Source organism: Ambystoma mexicanum, chromosome 5p (genome assembly GCF_040938575.1).
Source record: "Ambystoma mexicanum isolate Mex_15411 chromosome 5p, UKY_AmexF1_1, whole genome shotgun sequence".
NCBI lineage: Eukaryota > Metazoa > Chordata > Amphibia > Caudata > Ambystomatidae > Ambystoma > Ambystoma mexicanum.
Window position 1 is genome coordinate 1,157,765,915 of NC_090930.1, and position 18,956 is coordinate 1,157,784,870.

General features: G+C 48.1%; 1 protein-coding gene across 1 annotated transcript in view; it reads left to right on the forward strand.

Moving 5' to 3' along the window:
- CARMIL1 (capping protein regulator and myosin 1 linker 1) overlaps positions 1-18,956 on the forward strand; it is a 1,545,633-nt gene that overhangs the window by 619,236 nt on the left and 907,441 nt on the right. The window contains exon 5 of the mRNA XM_069613644.1: positions 12,632-12,753. Within this exon, the coding sequence (XP_069469745.1) occupies positions 12,632-12,753 (122 nt within the window). The remainder of the gene's footprint in view (positions 1-12,631; positions 12,754-18,956) is intronic.

The window sequence follows — 18,956 nt, forward strand, 5'->3', positions numbered from 1 at the left end:
AGCTGGGAGACTACTTCACCCTCTGTCCCGAGTGTTCTCCTCCTACTCTACTGTACATGATTCCCACTCGCGGATCGACAGATGGTTACTGGCAGATGCTCTCATGGGACGGATTGGCTGGATGTTGATGCTACCCAGGACCACCTCCGACCACTCTCTGTTCACAGTGTCACTGAATTGGGATGTTGGAGGTGGGGCAGCGCGCTCATGGAGACTTAAACCAAACGCATTGCTGGACCTGGTATTTGAGTCCAAGTTCTGATCAAGTATTGACAAGTTCTTTGTTATTACTACCGGCACGGTAGACTTGCAGGCCACCCTATGGAAGGCCTTCAAAGTATTGTTACGACTGTTCTGTGTAACCGAACTGCCGCACACTTAGAGAAATCAATACCGGGAACAGCTATGGCTCAACCCGAAATCGGGACTTTCAATATGGAGGATCTGGAGACGGTAAGCCGCGCTCTAGTTGTTTTCACTCCTCACACCGCGGGACTAGCCCCGCCTCCAAGCTTCCGGAATGGTACTTCCGGCAACAGGATCCTCTGCACTACGCGTTGCTTCTCTACTCAGAGTCGCGCTGCGCATCGTAAGTTTTCGCTATCCTTCGCTAAACTTCCTACCTGAAGTAATTCCGCAGCTACCTCCCCGAGGATCATTCTTCTCTCACCTAACTTCTTTTCTTCTTACCCTTCCGTTTTCTTGGACTCATCAGAATTCAAAGTCTTCTCGAGCACAGCGGATAAACGGAAGTTCACCTACCTGTGTTTCCGACTGTCCTCTCCGGTAGTGTCTTTGTTTCTATCAAACTTTCGTTCATCAAGTCTCTCACTAGGATTCCCTCCTTGATCTAACGTTTCTATTTTATCCATATCAGCCTTTCAGTATCTTTGAGCCACAAGCCTTTCACCTGGCTTTGAACAATCTTTTCCTTGGGCTGTCACCATCCGGTCTAATACCAACCTTACCTCCGACCGACTAGAACTCCTCAGTAGAACATAGGCTTCAGGGTAAGATCCTTTCTCTTTCCCTACCACTTTACTTACTCCATTTGATATCTTACTCATCTAGATTCTATTCTTCTCTATCAGAAACCACCTTGACAAGATTCCGGAATTCAGCTCAACTAGTGTTTCTCCTCCACCACTCCACCAGCTGCTACAGGAATCCACGCTCTCTAGCAGCTCCTCACGGGGTTTTTTTCCCTTCGGGGTTTCCCCTGGGGATTTCACCTCAATCTAGCCTTGGGCTGGATTGGGGAGGAGTTTTCAGGTAATTCCCTCTAGCTTCTAGTTTCAAGAATCCCGATCACCACAGAGGTAAGTGTTATTCTCATTTGCCGAAAGATAAGTTGTGGCAAGCAATCTTATTTGTATAAAGTTATTACAAGTATATATATCGGTGGGGTTGCCCTGACAAAAGAATTTGGGATCCTCAGAGCGATTTGTCAGGCCATCCAGGAGAGTGAGAACCTACTTGCCCAACTCAAAGCGTGTTACGCCTCATCTCCATCCACCGCTACACTTAGTGAGATTGGAACCGGCTTGGCGTCGCCCACCCCTTCCATGGTGACTGCCCCTCTGGCACTGTTTGCCAGGTGCCTCCTCGATGGACAAAGCAACCACGAGCGTCTGGTCTACGGCTGGATTTGGCCTCCTGCGAGATGTTTACGTGGGGCGTTCCTTCATTGAGTGGCAGGATCTGCCGGAGTCTTTGAGGGCGCACCTTCCCAGGTGGCTACAATTCGCTGACCTTCGCCGGAGGCTTAAGTGCAACTGGCAGGAATTCCCCTCAATCCCTCCCGATGATCCACTACTGACGTTGGTTATGTGTGCCACCTTTGCTCGCGGAGGGGTGTCCAGACTAGACTATAAAGGCTCCTACAGGAACGGGGCATGCCGGCCACTCGACAGGCTGCGCGGGGCCGTGAGCAGAGACCTGGGGATTAACATAACGGATAAGATCTGGGAATCCATGTGCTCTCGTACTCATGAGATGTCCCTCAATTCAAGAAGATTCCATCTAATCCAATTTAAAGTTTTACATAGATACCACTATACCCCCGCTAGACTGCACCAAATGTCGAGGGCGCGCTCCTCTGAGTGCCCTAGATGCAACCCTGATAATGCAGGGTACATTCACATGCTCTGGTCCTGCCCTAGAATTGCAGCATTTTGGAAGGGGCATGTGAGGCGGTGTCATTGATGTCTGACTGTACTGTTGAGCCAAGCCCTATGTCCGGTTTATTTTATGAGTTTCCTAACCCCTGCCCTTGCTACTGAAAGCTGGCAGGTCTTTGCATGTCATTAGCAACTCGTAGTGTTCTGTTACTGTGGTTGCGCCCAGCAGTCCCCACTGTAGACCAATGGCTCCACGCAGTTACCTGCGCCTCGGACATGGAAGAACGCTGGTCTGCTCTACAACTGTTGTCCAGCAGACCGATCAACATCTGGCCCCCTTTCCGTTCTTACCTGCATTCACTGATGACTGACAACGATGGCAGTGTCGATCCCCCTCCCCTGAACTGCCACTCAGCCTGTACCCTTTGTCCTGCGGTGTTTGCTGTGCATGATTTCTGTTTCTGACCCTGCGTCTTCCAAATCTCGATTGCTGCTATATATTGCTTGTTTGTCCGTACTGTAAAGTCAAAAAAGAAATGTAATCATTTGATATATATGGAGTGACTGCATGTGTGCACAATTTGTACGTTAGGATTGCATAGGCAGGCTAATTCCTGTTTCTGTTTACCAGTTACAAATGTATGAATATGTCACTGTGGTAATTTCGCTAGCGTAAAGTTAGGCAACCACCTTTTAATCCCTTCTGTAAATATAACTAATCTTATTCGAAAAAAAATATATTTTGAATCCTAATGCAGCTTGCATGTTGTTTCAAAATTGTGTGGTGGGGATAGGTTATATCGGGGGTTGGAGGGGCATTAAATTAGGGGATGTGACTCGGTGCTATCTATTGTTGAATACACAAAAGTTCCAACACATAGAAATTCAGTGTGTGTCCCACCCCTGTGAGGGACCAGAAATGTTGTATTGTTTTGTATTCTATTCGTTATTTATATAGCGCCCTTTCCCCATTTGTATGGCCGCAATACGCTTTGTGGTTGGAACGCCCTCTGGGACAGAAGTACATGTGTCAGAGATTCTAGGAGTACAGTTTTTAAGATGTGTGTGTGCATTTTGCCGAGTTAGGACTTGGGGGGGCTGGCTAGGCTCCAGTAAGCAGCCTGGGGGTCAGGCATTTGGGCGGGTGCTGTTTGTGGTTTAGGATAGAGTGCTGGTGCCGGAGAGCCCATGGGTGCCCAGCTAGACTGACATTTGTCGTAGGTTGTCATTGTATACTAATGACAGAGCTGTTGAGGTATGTCAGGGGTTTCAGTGTGGACGGCTATGCGAGCTGATAGACCGTAATTGCATAGCCATAGCTGCATTCTATAGAGCATGGTTGGGTGGCCGTGCCTGCAGCCTGTGTCCACAGACATGGTGCAAGGTATACATACCTTATACTCGGATGGAGTTCATCTTCAATGTCATTTTACTAGGCCCAACGTGATTGGCTGGTCTCCCTAGATTGAGAGCCTGAGCAGTGGGAGAGGGGCCCAGAGGGACGGGGGAGTGATGTACGATCATCTGGTAGTGAGGTGGAGGTGTCAAATGTATCAGTGTGCCGCCGCCGGCATCCGTGGAGGTTTGGGTGGCTAAGTGTGTTGTTGGGTTTGGGCAAGTGTTTCTGTGTTCACATAAGTATAGAGTGCGAGAAGGTTTCAAGAGGAGGAAGGGAATATTCTGGTTTTTAGTGCCTTTCTGAGTGCCAGGTGATTATAAATGTTGCAAACTTGCAGGGGCAGAGTGTTCCAGATGATCGCCGCTTGGACGGAGAAGGAGGATCTGCCCAGTCTGGTGCAGTTGTAGTGTGGGACAACTAGGAGAGATGCTGTGCCGGATCTGAGTGCCCTTGAGGGGTGGTAGTGAGTGAGTTTGTCTTGGAGGAATTTCGGGGTGGTGTTGTGGATGGCACATTAAGTGATGCACATGGCTTTAAAGGTAGTGCTTCGACCAGTAGGGAGCCAATGGAGGTCTCTTAGTGTAGGGCTGATGTGTTCTCTGGCAAAGAGGTTAATGGGTAGCGTTTTGGATTCTTTGCAGTTTGTTTTGCTGATATGCCAGTGCACTTAGATAAAGGCAGTTTGCATAGTCTAAGTGGGAGATGATGAAGGAGATGATGTCAGAGAAACGGTGAGGATAGGTGAGGTATGGGAAGATGCCACGAAGGATGGGTAGGTGGAAGCAGTAGGTTCTGGATACAGATTTGATATGTCAGGAGAGGGACAAATCTGCGTCCAGTGTGCATCCAAGGTCTTTCACCAAGCTGGAGGTTGCCATGGGTGAGTAGGTGGTGGCTAGAGAGTCAGGCCAGGGAATAGATTGGGGAAGGAGCGCTGTTTTCCTATGGACTAGGATTTCTGTTTTTCCAGGATTGAGGATGAAGTGGTTGGTCATCATCCAGTAGTCCATATCTGAGAGTCACGATGACTGAGCTGGACGGTTGAAGTCTGGTGATCTTGGGATTTCAAGGATGAACCGAGTATCGTCTGCGTAGTTGTAGCAGGTTAGGATGAGGGAGCGAATGAGGGTGGGGAGTGGGTTCAGATAGATGTTGGAAGTGGAGGGCAGATAGGGATGCTACCTGTGGGACCCCTTTTGGTACTGATCGGAATGTAGACGTGAAAGGGTGGAGGAGCATGATTTGCGAGCAATTATAGATGAAAGACTAGGTCCAAGTAAGGGCAGTGTCTTTTTAGCCTGTCTAGGAGAATGGTATGGTCAATGGTATTAAAGGTAGCAGAGAGGTCAAGGCGAATGAGTACAGCACATGAGTCCTTCCACGTCCGCAGTTCTTTTTAGGTCATCCCAAACAGACACTAGGGAGGACTCTGTTCCTCGTTCGACGTTCGTGTGCGCCACTCCAGCGAGAGAGATAGCATTGGAAAATTCAGTTTGTGTGCACCCACTCATGTGGTGAATCACTGAAACATCTAGCGTAAAATGATCACGCACGTCTGTGATTTGTATGTCTACTATTATAGTAGACATTCAAAATGCAGCACACGTAAGACTTCACACTGTGGGTGGGGGCGGCATTAAAATTGTTCATCATAATCACCTCAATATAATTTAGTCTACATAGCCTGATCTAGTAGTATCAGTGCAAGGCTCGAAATGAAGACTGGATAAGCAGGAGCTAAAAGCAGCTCCAGGGTATTCAACATTAACCAGTGATAGGACCAGGTTTCCTGCAAAAAGATCAAATGAAAACCTAATAATCTCCTTCCATCCTCGGTCATACAAATGTCTGGCAATACCTGAAATATTCCATGAGATTAACCTTGTGGCCTGCCTTGAACTATTTGAAGCTCCCTGCCTCAGTCATCTATTTCTTTCAGATCCCTCCCAGGCAGAACGCCCTCAGTAGCTGGGCTAACATCCTCAGTAGGAGCAGCTCCTTTTCTGATTCCAATCTTACCTTCCTGCCTTTTGTGGGATGTGATCGAACCCAACCCTATTCCAGTACTACCACTCACTGTTAGGCATATGAAATGGGGAAAATCTAATTACTATTTGGGAGCCAGGGGGAGCAAAGGTACGTAAATCAATGGTGAGCAGGCCATGCACAAGTTCCCGTGAGCACAGGGACACCTGAATGCAATCATACCAGCTGTTACGCATTTGTTCCCATCTGCAGTTCACAATATTTTCTCTAATTATAGAGAGGCAACCCTTAAAAATACGGATCCAGTGAGCACATTTATTTCTCAAAGAGTCCTGATCTTTCCGACTTCCTAGGGCCAATCTCTGCACATTAAACATAGTAAAAGATGGAACTTTCTCTCTGCATAGCCTGGGAGCATCAACTCTTTTAGGGGTCTTTTTCCAAGCAAGGCCTTCTCTTTATCATGGGACTAGAGTTTACCATATGGTGGAACCGGTGTCTTAATGGGGGACTGTCTCAGATAAATGCAGGTGCAAAGTTATAAGTAGCACCCGTTTGTACGCAGGGTACATTAATCTGACTAGTTGCCAGAGCATTAGCACACCTGCTCCGAGCCACATCACTTTTATCACCTCTCTGTCTATTGCTTTCTCTTGGGGGCACCTGGTCTCTGCACTTAGGCACTTTACTTGTGGTATTTTGATGTTGCTTGTCTTCCCTTATACAAGCATGCTTCCTTTCTGTGTGAAAGGTGGAATTTGGAAGCTTATTGAGATTTATAGCTCTTATCTTAGTAACTACAACTTTCAAGCTATTTTTAAGCAGTTTATACTCCTACGTCCCGTCCCCTTTCACCCATAATGTATGGACGTCTCTTGCTAGGGACGGGAGACGGTACCTTTTTAACCAGAAAAATGATCGTCCCCTTTAAATTTAGAAGCGTGCGGGGGCGCGCCCCTGGGAGTATGCACTCCCCTGACTCTGCCCACCAGGGCCACTCCCCAGTCCCCTTTTCCACGTCGACGGGAACAGACCGCTTTCACCAGCGCTCCTGGGTTAAGCCTCTGGCCTAGTAATTCCATGCGCTCTTCCTCGGAGAAGTATTCTTGTCTTCTTTTTTCTTTTCATTTGTCAGGTACTGCTTTGTCCTTTGGCACCATGCTTCTCCCCGGCGCATGTCTACGACGGCGGGCTTCAGCAGGTGTCCAGCCTGCAAGGGTCCCTTCCCAACATCTGACTCCCACACCCTCTGCCTCCGCTCAGACCTCGCCTGGGACGGCTGTACCGCATGCAACGCCTTGACTCCTTGCGCACTCAAGAACCGACTAGCCAGATGGCGGTAGCTCTATGGAAGATCGCCTCCAGAGGACCTCAAAGCGTTTGTGAAGCAGAAGACCAGGCCCAAGATAGTGGCCCTGTTCTCCGCACCCCGCAAGGGTGACTACTTCCAATGGAAGCACCCAAGTGGGAGGGGACCTAACAGGTCCTAAAACCAGCAACAACACCAAGGCTGCTCCAGCTTCCGGCCACCAGGCTGAGGGGTCGCAAGATCCTACCGGTGCTACAGCTGAGGGGCCGCAAGGCTCTATTACCAGGTCCCAACCCGAGGGGCTATGTCCTAACACCGGGCCCATATCTGAGGGGGCGCCTGCATGCAGCACTACCGGCACCACTACTGAGGGCACTCCACCGACCAGTCCCCATTCTGAGGTGCAGGGTAGGCCTAAACCACTGCTGATCAACATACTGGTGGAAACCGGTCCCAGCTCCGCAAGTTCCACGAAGCAGGCACTAGGCACAGAGCAAAACAAAATGACTGCCGGGCCAGACAAAATGGCAGTTTACCCAACGCCTTTTCCCTTTGGAGACCAGGCAAGGGAAAGAGCTTCCAGGTGGGATTGGTCAACCGCTGTCACTTGGTCCACATCCTATCCATCCACTTCGTAGGGCAGGTATACTTGGCCTATACAGCGAGACAGGGTATGCCCAGGACACAGCAGCCTCAGCGCCCGACCCCTATGCCTGTACCATCAGGCATCCCTCTGGCCTGTGAAGACAGTTTCTTCGAGAAGTTCCTCGCACTCATGAGATTACCACATATGGGTATCATCCTCAGGGACGTGATCAGGGACATGCTCCCTCCTGTACAGCTGTAAGCACGCACAACCACACCGCCCCTGGGTCCAGCTCAGCCCCCGGCTCCCATGCCGGTACCAGTCGCAGCAGCTCCGGCTCCCATGCCTGTTCGAGACACGGCAGCCTCGCCTCTCTCACCTCAGCAGCCTCCGGCACTGATACCTAGCACGCCACAGCTGCCTGCGGCCAGCCGTCCTCCGGTCACCCAGACACGCACGACACAACAGTGGACAAAGAGGAGGAGGACCCGGACACTCCATCATCAGCCAAAGCTTTTGAAGAACGCCTGGCTGGCCTGTCTGAGAACCCCGCAGCCACAGGTGGAACAACTGGAGGCGGGGGTACTGGCTGAGGTTCTCATGCTACGCCCTACAGCTAGAAATGGATTCCCACTTCAGAAGGACGTAGTAGCGCTTGTCAAAAAAGTGTGGCTCAAGCAGCAGCCTCTCACAGACTTTGACGGAAGCACCGGCACTGTTGCACATGGTGCTGGTGCTTCTGTCCTCCCCATTCCCATTGAGTCCTATAGGACTCAATGGGAATGGGGAGTAACATTTTCCGGCGCCTGACTTCATGGACTGCTGGGACTGTAATGCCCGGTGATTCTGTGAAGTCAGGCGCCGGAAAAAATGACAACTCCGGCGGAAGCCTGCCAGCTTTACCGGCATGGCTACCGCAGGAGATGTAATGAGGCCCATTGTGTGCGGGAAACTGGATATGCTCCCTGGTTCTGAAGGATGCCTGCCTACCTACACGTCCCGATTTGGGAACCCCATCAGTCCTTCCTGAGGTTCAGAATCATGGGTTTTCACTTTCAATACAGGGTTCTACCGTTTGGACTCAATTCGGCCCCCAAAGTCTTTACAAGTCTAATGAACGCAATGACAGCCCTACTCAGGACGCAAGGCCAGCATATTTACCAATATCTAGATGACTGGCTAGTCAGAGCGAGATCTCCGGAGGCGATCCAGCATACGGCTTCCGCCCTCATGGATACACTATATGACCTGGGATTTTCTATCAATCTCAAAAAGTCACAGTTGGTTCCCACCCAGAGCCTGACCTTCCTGGGACATATCTGGGACACAAGCTCTGAGAGGATCTTCCTCTCCGAGGACAAGATCATGAACATGAAGATGGCCACTGGGCATATTTTCAGCAGATCAGTGATCTCGGCGTTGTGGTACCAACACCTGGTGGGAGTTATGGCTGCATGTCTTCTTGCAGTGCCACAGACAGGGCTCAAAATGAGGCGACTGCAGCTACATTTCTCAGCTTCCTGGAACCAGAAGAAGGGTTCGCAGGCGGAGCAGACCAGCATTCCACAACAGCTCCACCAGGATCTGATCTGGTGAGGTACGGACAACAACCTGCGGATAGGCAGGTCCTTCCGGCAAACAACACCTCCGGTCACCATTACCACAGACTCGTCCCGAGAGGGTTGGGGTGCTACTTTGTACAGTCACAGCGTCCATGGAGTATGGTCCCGGCAGGAGCAGCTGGCGCACATCAACTGGCTCGCAAAGCCTTTCTACCTATTATCACCGGCATGGCGATGCTCATTCAAACAGACAGCTCCATCTGCATGTATTACATCAACAAGCAGGGTGGCACCTGATCCCCTCCCCTCTGCATACTGGTGGTCAACATTTGGGAGTGGCCTCTGGTGAACAACATACACCTGTTAGCAGTCCACCTCCCAGGGGAGTCCAACCTAGAGGCGGACAGTCTCAGCAGGCTGGGCATGGACAACTACGAATGGCAGTTGAACAAGCAGGTCCTTCAGGGGATCGTCAGCAGGTGGGGTATTCACAGGTGGACCTCTTTGCAACCAGTGCAAACAGGAGGTGCCCCCATTTTGCCTATTGGCAAGGGCAAGGCAGGGGTTCGCTGGGTGACGCAATGCAGATCCATTGGAACAACATGACTGCTTATGCTTTTCCCCCCAGTCCCCTGGTGCACAAGGTCATTTGCAGGATTAGGGAATCCTGGGACCTTTGGATCATCCCGATAGCCCCAAGGTGGCCAGCATAACCCTGGTTTTTGGAGCTGCTCAGCCTGTCGGACCAGGCCCCCGTACACCTCCCGTTGGGCCCAGAGCCCACCTACTCTCTCAGCAGGGGGCACAGTCATCCACCCCTCCCCGCAGAAGTTAGCCCTTGCAGCGTGGTTCCTGAACAGGTCTCCCTGAAGCATCTGCACCTGTCACAGGCTAGCCTGGCCATTATACAGGGGGCTAGGAGTGACGCCACCAGAAGCCAGTACAAAAGCAAGTCGACCGGATTCTGTCACTGGGTAGAGTCAAAGGAAATTGATCCTTTGACTTGCACGTTGGACGGCTAGTAACCATTAAGACAGCCTTCCTAGTGCGCCTTACCTTGGCATGCGCTCTAAAATTCTAACTGGAAAAAACCAAGACCGTCCGCAAATCAGATGCCCTCTTCGTCAAAACCAGGCAGACAGGCCACAAAGGCTTCAATAGCAAGGCGGATCGTTATGGCCATCAAGGAGGCATAAGAGGCGGTAGCTTTCCAAAGACACGTTCCGTGGCAGGTTATCTGCAAGGCGGCCACGTGGGCTACTCCCTCAGCCTTATGCAAGCACTAATGCTTGGATGTCAGCACCATATCGGATGCGGCATTTGGTCAGGCAGTGTGCATCTTGTTTTCTTAGAAGAGGCAACTCTCCACCCTGGGGCTACATTCAGTCGTAATCTCTCATACACTATGGAGGAAAGGGGACGGGACGTAGGAGTAATTATAAAGGTACTCACCGTAGTAACTAACGAACTCCAAGTCCATAGTCCCCTTTCCTCCATACGTCACAACGTCCTCCCCCTAGTAAATCTGGGGACATTAGGCAATGTTAATATAGTCGACGCGTCAAAGGGGACTAAGGAGTGGCGCCAGTGTGCGGAGTCGGGGGAGCGTATGCTCCCAGCGCCCACACGCATCTAAATTGAAAGGGGTAGATGAGTTTCCCTGCGAAAAAAGTTCTGTCTACCGTCCCAAGCGAGGGACGCCCTTATAATATGGGGGAAAGGGGACTATGAACTAGGAGTACGTTATTCACTACGGTGAGTAACTTATAATTTCTCGCCAGCCACGTCTGACATACAGTTGCCAATCTTATTTAGGACAAAGTTCTTAATTTCGCCAAGAAGCAATTCTAGATTAATTTCCTGCTGAGGTGCCATGCTGACAGTAGATGCGATAGATACTGCAGGGTCTGAAGCAGAGCCAGAATAATTATTTCCACCAACCACCCCGGTTTACGCTATACTATTGCATCTCAATAGCTTCTTAGGCTGGGTCTTGGAGCTTTTATTAATGTTATTGTTTTTCCAGACGGCTACAACCCTTTTTTTCAGCCCTTTATCTAACGTTCCTACCGGGCCTAAAGGGGACAATCTATTAGCGGGACAAGGGGGTGAACTGAAAAGCCTTCTTCTGGACTAGATCTATTTCCACTCTCTCCTACTTATTTTACAGGATCAATAACCACTATATCTGACTGGTCTGGCTGGGCCGCTAGGGCTTTAGATCCACATAAGCTGTGTACTTCAATGGGGTTATTTTTTAAATTCCCTGCACCCCCGAGTCAAGTTTACAGGTAGCACGTAATGTTTCCCCTCCCTCCTGGCCTGGTTTTTTCTCAGTTTCAAAATGCATAAGGGGGTCCTTATTTAAACTACCCCGAGAACTCAGATGTGGCTGTATTTCTACTTTTCTTCGAATCTCAAGGGCAGGAGCCTCAGACAAAGCTCAGACCAAATGACAATCGAACTCCGAAATGAAGTTTGCTGCGGTCCCCCCATCAGTGGCGCAAGGATGCTCGATCTAGTTATTACTTATGTAACCTTCCGGACGATCAATATCATCCAGTAGCCCTCTGATCTCTGTGGTCACATTTTTCACATCCTTAACTGGCTGGAACATTTTGTAGTACTTCCTATGGTCCGCCTCCGGAGACAAGGATGCAGCAGCCTTTCTGTTAGCCATATTGATCAGACATCTTCACAATTTGAAGATATCAGGGTTCTCAAAAATCTGCCTAATCAGGGCCACCTAACAGTGAACAATAAATATTAAACATTAAGCGAACTAAGAAGACACTAGATCACTAGGAATACGTAAATGGCAAGTCCTAAATTGCGGTTTTCCCACAGGTCCAAGGGAACAGTGGAAAAACTATGCCACAAGCCACAGTGTTCCAGAGAGTAAGTCGCACAAGAGCAGGGAACATCTGAGTGATTTGAGAGACAAACCAGAGTCCGATTCCCTCCCCCTGCCCTCCACCTCCCTGTGATCAACAGGCAAAATGTACTCAGCAGGAACAGTATTCTTTAGCAATCCTCGTGTTGATGTAACAAAAGTGGCCGGTTTTAGTTTCAACAATGGTCTGGAGTAAAACAAAAGCCATTCTACTGTTCTGCAGTTATGCCTTGGCAAATCAACATGCAAGGCTTATCTGAAAAACACAAGGGGCCGGTAAATACGCCATAAAAAGATGGCAGAAACAACCCTGTGAATAAAAAGAGGTTGCAGAATGTATAAGTAACAGGTTTTTAAGCTCCCAGGGACGAGCAGACTCACAAGCTTACTGCCATATGCTCCGACCCCAAGTGCTGCCAGGAGCTCCCAGCAGCGTCCCAGCGAGGAACAGCAGGGAACAGCCTGCCCCGCTTGCCACTACGCGGTGCGGGAGTGTGCCGATTTGTATTTAAACATAGGCAATGGAAATGTGCAGCTGACCAAATCCATTAGCACAAAAGTTTCATTTGATAATTTTTCCCCCTATGAATTTCATTCAATATGTACACATTAAGTGTTCTTTGTGTTATGTTTGTGCAGGTTTATTTTCATTGGCAGCAATAAAGACAGTTACTTTGCATTTCATAAACGTTCTATGATTCCTTGGTGTTTTAGTAGTAAGCATGCCAAGATGTTGTTCCTTTGCGCAGTCTTCAATTTGTGTTTGTTTCTTGCAGTTGGTGGTAGAAACCGAAAAATGTAATATATCCATGAAGATTGCATCGTCAGAAGACGTGAACGATGTTCTGGCACATATTGGAACATGCCTTAAGAAGATTTTCCCTGGTCTGTCTCCAGTGTAGGTACTTAACATTGGAAGGTTGCATGACATTTTAGCAGGATTTTTTTTCCGGTCTGAAAAAGGGCAACAAGGATGATTTTTAGTTCAGGAAAATGAGCAAGTGCTTAGGTTTAAACGAGTAGAGCATTGGATCCCTAAATGATACATTCATGTTTGCCCTGCATGGTTGTCATCTTCTTTGCACAATTGCATCCCATTCAAATACAATACGTGAGGTTTCGCATTATCATCTGCTGGCAATTGCCGTACCTCATAAGGTGTTTTTGAATATGCTTATATAACTTGAAACGTTTGGTGTCAATTTGTCCTTTGTTGGATTCTCTTTTTGCTATCACTTGCTCTAAATGTGAAAACATGATGCTCTGTGCTATGAAGGCACTTTACCAGCCTAAGCTGTTGAACAGTGGAGTCAGCTATTGTATACAAATGGAGCCCAGCCTTGGGAGTCTGCCCAGGTCATTGCTTTCTCAGAAGGAACAATGCAACCAAGATCTTCACATAATTCATAACGTTGAACATTAGAATGGTATCTATTGGGTATGTATTTAATTTTAATTTGTGCTACACGCTGAATGCCAATGTTAAACTCTGAGCTAGAGAGCAAGATGAGCCGACAACATGGGGACCAAGGGTACAGTCACATTTGGAATAGGTAGGATTTGATTCCTTGTGGAGAAGGTTCCATAATATGGGGCTGAGATGGTCGATACGTTCGTCTATAGTTCTCTTCTGAATTAATGTCCCATAGATAACCACGCCAGTAGATCATAATGTCCTACTAGGGGTCTGGTGGGTGATTTGATGTGATGAATCTGGGCTAATCCCATGCAGTGTTGTATGCATTTTGTATGTAGGCATGAATTCAGTTCTTTTTGCAATAGGTAGCCAAGGGGGGATGGCAGGAGTAAGACTGGTGAAATATGCTCTCCGCAGTTGAGTCAAAATAGAGTCTGAAGGTTGCTTTTTGAACCCATTGGAGGAATTGAATATGGCTTAGTTGAAATCCCTGAAGGAGACTACAACACAGGATAGACGGAAGGAGATAAAGATGTTTACCGCTGTCACTCAATTGCTGGGCAAGGGCAGAAAGGAAGTTATGCGCTGTACAAGTTTAATTTGGTTGAAGTAGGACGGGAACACCAAGCTCACTTGGGAGGCAGTGAGGGAGAATTCCATGTCAATTATAAATCTTGGGATTTGATGAGGTGTGGTGCTCTGCCAAGGATTTAAGGTGAGAAGCGATCACACCAGCGATACAGACTTCACAGAGGAAACACATTTCCATTTTTGAGGGGTTTAAATTCAAACAATTGGATTCCCATTGAAGGCAAGAAGCTGGCGGTGAGGGAGTGGTACAGAGTGTTGTAGAGATGAGGAAAGAATGTGATCCGGAGAGTTATGAAGATTCTCGCTGCACATGCGCAAAAAGGAAATTTTAATGTTTTTACTTGCTTGATAGAAAGAGGAGAGAAATTGGGACAGGGAGGTGAGTTGGTGATGAGTCAGTAGTGGAGTGCCAGTGTGGTCGGAGTAATCTAGTGATGATGAAGGACTCACTACTGCCTTGCTGCTTCTTCTGTCTTGAAGATGTTTTGCAATGGAATTAACCCAAGTCAGTATGAGTCCACATCAGTGGAACTTAGTTCCTATATTTCCTAAAGATATATTCACCAATGATTCCCGATGGCTTGTGCTGCATACTCATTTCATCCAGTATGGGTCGAACGATTTTTTGCAGGCCTGGGTTAATATATTTTACGTATGGCTACATTTTCATGAGACATGCTTTCAAATTCAAAGTTACTGACACAAATTAATGTTGAGTGCACGTCACTTCTCAGTCCGCTGCTGGCATCTCTGCATCCTTGACGTGCGTATCTGCACTGTCTCTGTACTGCTGCCGCATCTAAGGCAACTTGTAATTGTGAAAACTTGCCATTTTGAATTTGAAAAGAACGTTATGTGCCGCATTTTTCAGATTCTCCCTGGTGATTTCCCCAATTTACCACATTATTTGAACAGAGCCCAATCTTGTGGGTTTCCTGATGAAATGCGGTGCTCCATCTGCAGTCTTAAGAGTGTCACAGTGTGCGCTGAGTGTGGGACACATGACACGACCAGGGTTGGTATTAAATAAAAAATTTTATTAGACTTTTTACAGATCATAACATGATTCAGGGAAGGCAAGTTTAGGCGATAACACAAAATGAGGGGTTGTAAAAAGGAAACCAAAAATCAGATTGTTTCCACGGGACCGCCTTTCTGAGTCCTCTTTGGTGTTAGTGCCCCACACTCTAGACATTGAAACCCCTTTGATCATGAAAAGGGTCAAAAGGCTCCAAATGTGCGCGGAATATGAAAGAATGGAAACCTATAGTTTTGATTCTCCAGATAGTCGTTCAGTAAAGATAAAAGTACAGAACAGTGGTACGAGGTTCTAGGGGCTGGCCTCAGTCTGGTTCTGCTCGAATATCCAATTGATAACATTAGTCTTTGCCTTTTTCTGGTGAGATGTTGATCAGGCCCATTGTTGCCAACAAGTATCAGGATTGGGAAAGGCCTATAAAACAACTTCATTATTTGAGATGGCGGTTGTAACTCTTCGGTTTAGGTTAAGGTTTCACAGGTCTTGGAGGTGGGGTCAGTTAGGCAGCTCCCTGCTCTTGAGACGTGGTCCCCAGAACAACCTCCCTGATTCTGCGTATAGTATGCTCCTTAACCCCTGGAGAGATTGCGCCATCTCGTACCTCCTCCTGATGGCTCTCGATTGCGCCCTGGACCGACCTGCGCTGCTGCAACGTCCCTGATCTTTTGCTCCAGGTTACCTGTTCTCCTACTTAGGTGTATAAGTTGCATCTCCCCCTCTAGATTTTCTCTCTGTCACAGATTTTACAGGATTCATCTCCTGATTTCCATGTCTGTTGGTTTTCTGGTAGCTCACCTCCAACTTCCCAGCACTCTATTTTGTTTAATGAAATCAGTTCTTCCCTTCCCTCCTGTGGTAATTCAGAATAGGGAGATGGCCACGCAAGTATGATTTCTGTGACTTTTATTCTTTCTTCAAAGTAAAAAGGACTACTCTTTCCCTAAAGCTAGTACTCTAATCCCTACTCTATAGTAGAAATAAGTAAAACGGTGCTCTTCAGGATGTCAGGATGTCAAGATGTCTAAACATAAAAGTAGTCCTCGGTCTGGAATCCTATTCTAATCTATGATCTTTCCCTACCCTACCCCTAGAAGGAAAATAACAACAGTAAAAGCATATTTTTTGGAACTGTTCGTTGAAAGGGATGGCTGCTTCCTTCTGACCCCCAACCCTGTCTCTCTTTACCATAGGCCCTAGCCTATATCTACAGTTCCAGGCATACAATTGTTGTGCTGCTAGAGTGCTGTACCGGGACTCCAGGCAGGCCTCTTTGCTTTTCATCAAAATCTTGGTGTGGCTCAGTCTCTACCCCACTCTGGAGTTCTGCTTGTTCTCACACTCCACTCTGGAGCTTGCCTCCTTCTTGCTTCCCATTCTGGGGTTTCTTTCCCCTGCCCTCTCGGGGCTCTCCTGTTTCTCAATTTCCCCTCCAGTGTATCTTCTTTCCCTCCCCACTCTGAGGCTTCTCCTCTCGTTCCTTACTCTGGGGTTTGCCTCTTTTTCTCTCCCCACTCTGGGGCTTCTCCGTTCTCTCCCCACTCCGGTGTTTGTCTTGGTCTCTCTCCCCGCTCTTGGGTTTTTCCTCTCTCTCTATCTGCTCTGCAGTTTGCTTCTATCTATCGCCCCACTCTGGGGCTTCTTCATTCTCTCCCTGCTGCAGGGTTTGCCTCGTCTCTCTCCTATCCCTCGAGCTTCTTCCTTGCTCCCTACTCTGGGCTTTCTCCCCTCTTCCCCTTCTCCCTCTTTCTCGATGTGCCATTCGCCTCAAGTTTCACTGGAGATATGTACCTGCTTGTGTGGAGCAGTGCTCCTTCCTCGGGAGGGGTGTGGAGTCTGCCCAGGACTTCTCCCATTCTGGAACCACATGCATGACTCACTAACTGGACTCCGCATCAGCCATCAGTGACTTTTCTCCCCCGCTCCCTCAGTTTAGGGACGTGCAGGAGACTTCTCCTTGGCCCTCTGAGATTGATTGATTGAGAGATATTTTGTATTGCACAATCTCAGCAGAATGATTTGCATCTAGGTGCAGATGGTGGTGGCTGATGAGTGGACACCAGTAGGATCACAGTGAACACATTCCTGCTATCACCGTACTTTAAATTGGTTACTTAAAGAGAATGTTTTTCAAAGATGTGCGAAATAGAATAAGTGTATCCTTCCACCTGAAATCTTTGGGCAGGCTGTTCCATAGTTTGGGTCCATTAACCGCAAATGGTCTGTCTCCCCAAGAGACGCATCTGGATGATGGAACCACTAATAATAGTTTGTATGCAGAATGGAATATTGGTGCTGATTGGTATCACATTATTTGTTCAGTCAAATATATTGGAGCAAAATAATTCAAACATTTGTAAATCAGACACAGGAGTTTGGTACTCTGTTCTCGCTGGGGGTCAGAATTGTTTTGGCTGCCCGTTTGATGGGCCTTGCTGCACTCATCAAGTGCGCACCACCAACCAGGACACCATGTCTGGTGTTCTCTCTACCTTACCGGCCACACCTGCGGCCTTTGCAGACTCTGCTTCCAGGTTGGTTCTTTCAATGATGCTCCTCTAGGGGGCTGGTTTACTTACCTCTCTCCCGCCGAGAGATGGGCTATAGCTTGGGTCAGAAAGCAAGTCATCCATCATTAAAGGGATTACAGGGTTGTCATACCCTCTAGCTCCTACTTACCCCATAAGGTACGTCGGTATCCGGGGCGGGGGTGGCGGGATATTGACTTTCATCTGTGTCTCAAGTTTTCCTTTCCCAAAAGGAGAGGCTCCACCTTGGTGAGAGGTGACCATCTCCTTGGATTTGTCACACTCCTCACAACTCTCCTCCTGATTACGCTTGCTCCTCCTCCTCCAGCTTCCTCACAACTTTCTCTCTTTCTCTGAGAGTTTACCCCTACCCCCCAACAACTCTTTTCCTCCTGATGGCAACTTTCTACTCCTCCATGTAACTGCTTGCATCGCCGCTTGACGATTTAGATATATCACTACACCACTATGCATATGACACGTCGCTGTACCTTAAAGTAATCTTCTCCCACAGTCCATCGCCTCAGTAAATGCCTTGCCACTCTTAAAATGTGGATAATAAGCGCATATCTAAAACAAAACCTGATCAAAACCGAATTCATGCTCCTCCACACCCACCCCTTTTTTTTTCTTACAGAGGCAAGCGCAGCAAGGTCTCCATTAATGGCGCTAGACAAGACCACTTACATTACATTACCTCTCCAAACAGGAAACCATCCAAGAATGGTTTAATAAGATGCACCTTCCGAGAATCACCTCCCAACTTTCCTTCTCTGCAAAATAACTCTGGTTCAACATGGACAGCAATACCTTCTCTCAGCAGCATACTGACAAAGCCCACAGCATATGTCATCAGTTCATGCTGTTTTGCAAGATTAACTCTTCCTCGCACCCCTCAGCACTCATTATTACATACATTGATGTGGGTAATGCCCTCCTCGCCAGGCTCCGTGCAGTACACTTTGTTTCCCGTTAAGCAGTCCTTCACATGCAGTTTGCCTTATTAATGGTACTGAAAACGTTGACCATGTCTCACCCATCCTTGAATTGTTCCCTATCCGTGCCTAGATCCTTTTCAAAATTGCCTTGATCACATACAAGGCAACCACAGGCCGGACACCCAGCTGCCTTGTAGATGAACTTATCTCGTCAGGCTGTACTTGCTCTTCTAGGAGCCAGGCCATTGCTAAGATGGAAACTAAACTAGCAAGCTGGAGTAGGACTAGGAAACAGCCTTTCTCCTGCTATGCCCGGGCATATTAGACTACATCCTGGAGGCCCTGCTGTGTTTGCCTGCATTTGTCAAGGCCCCTCTGCTATCCTAGCATGTGAATCTGGAGTTGGCCAATCTTGTGATATGATATGGCATTTATAACTTGTGGGAAGCATGAGAGGCCCCTTCTACATTTAAACATCCCTCGTCATGGGGGATTTGCAAGTCTGGAACCACCATGATGCTGGGAGACTGGGTTTGGAGTCTTTGTAGTGCAAATCATTTCCTCGTGGTTTGGCCCCAACTTTGTAACCAC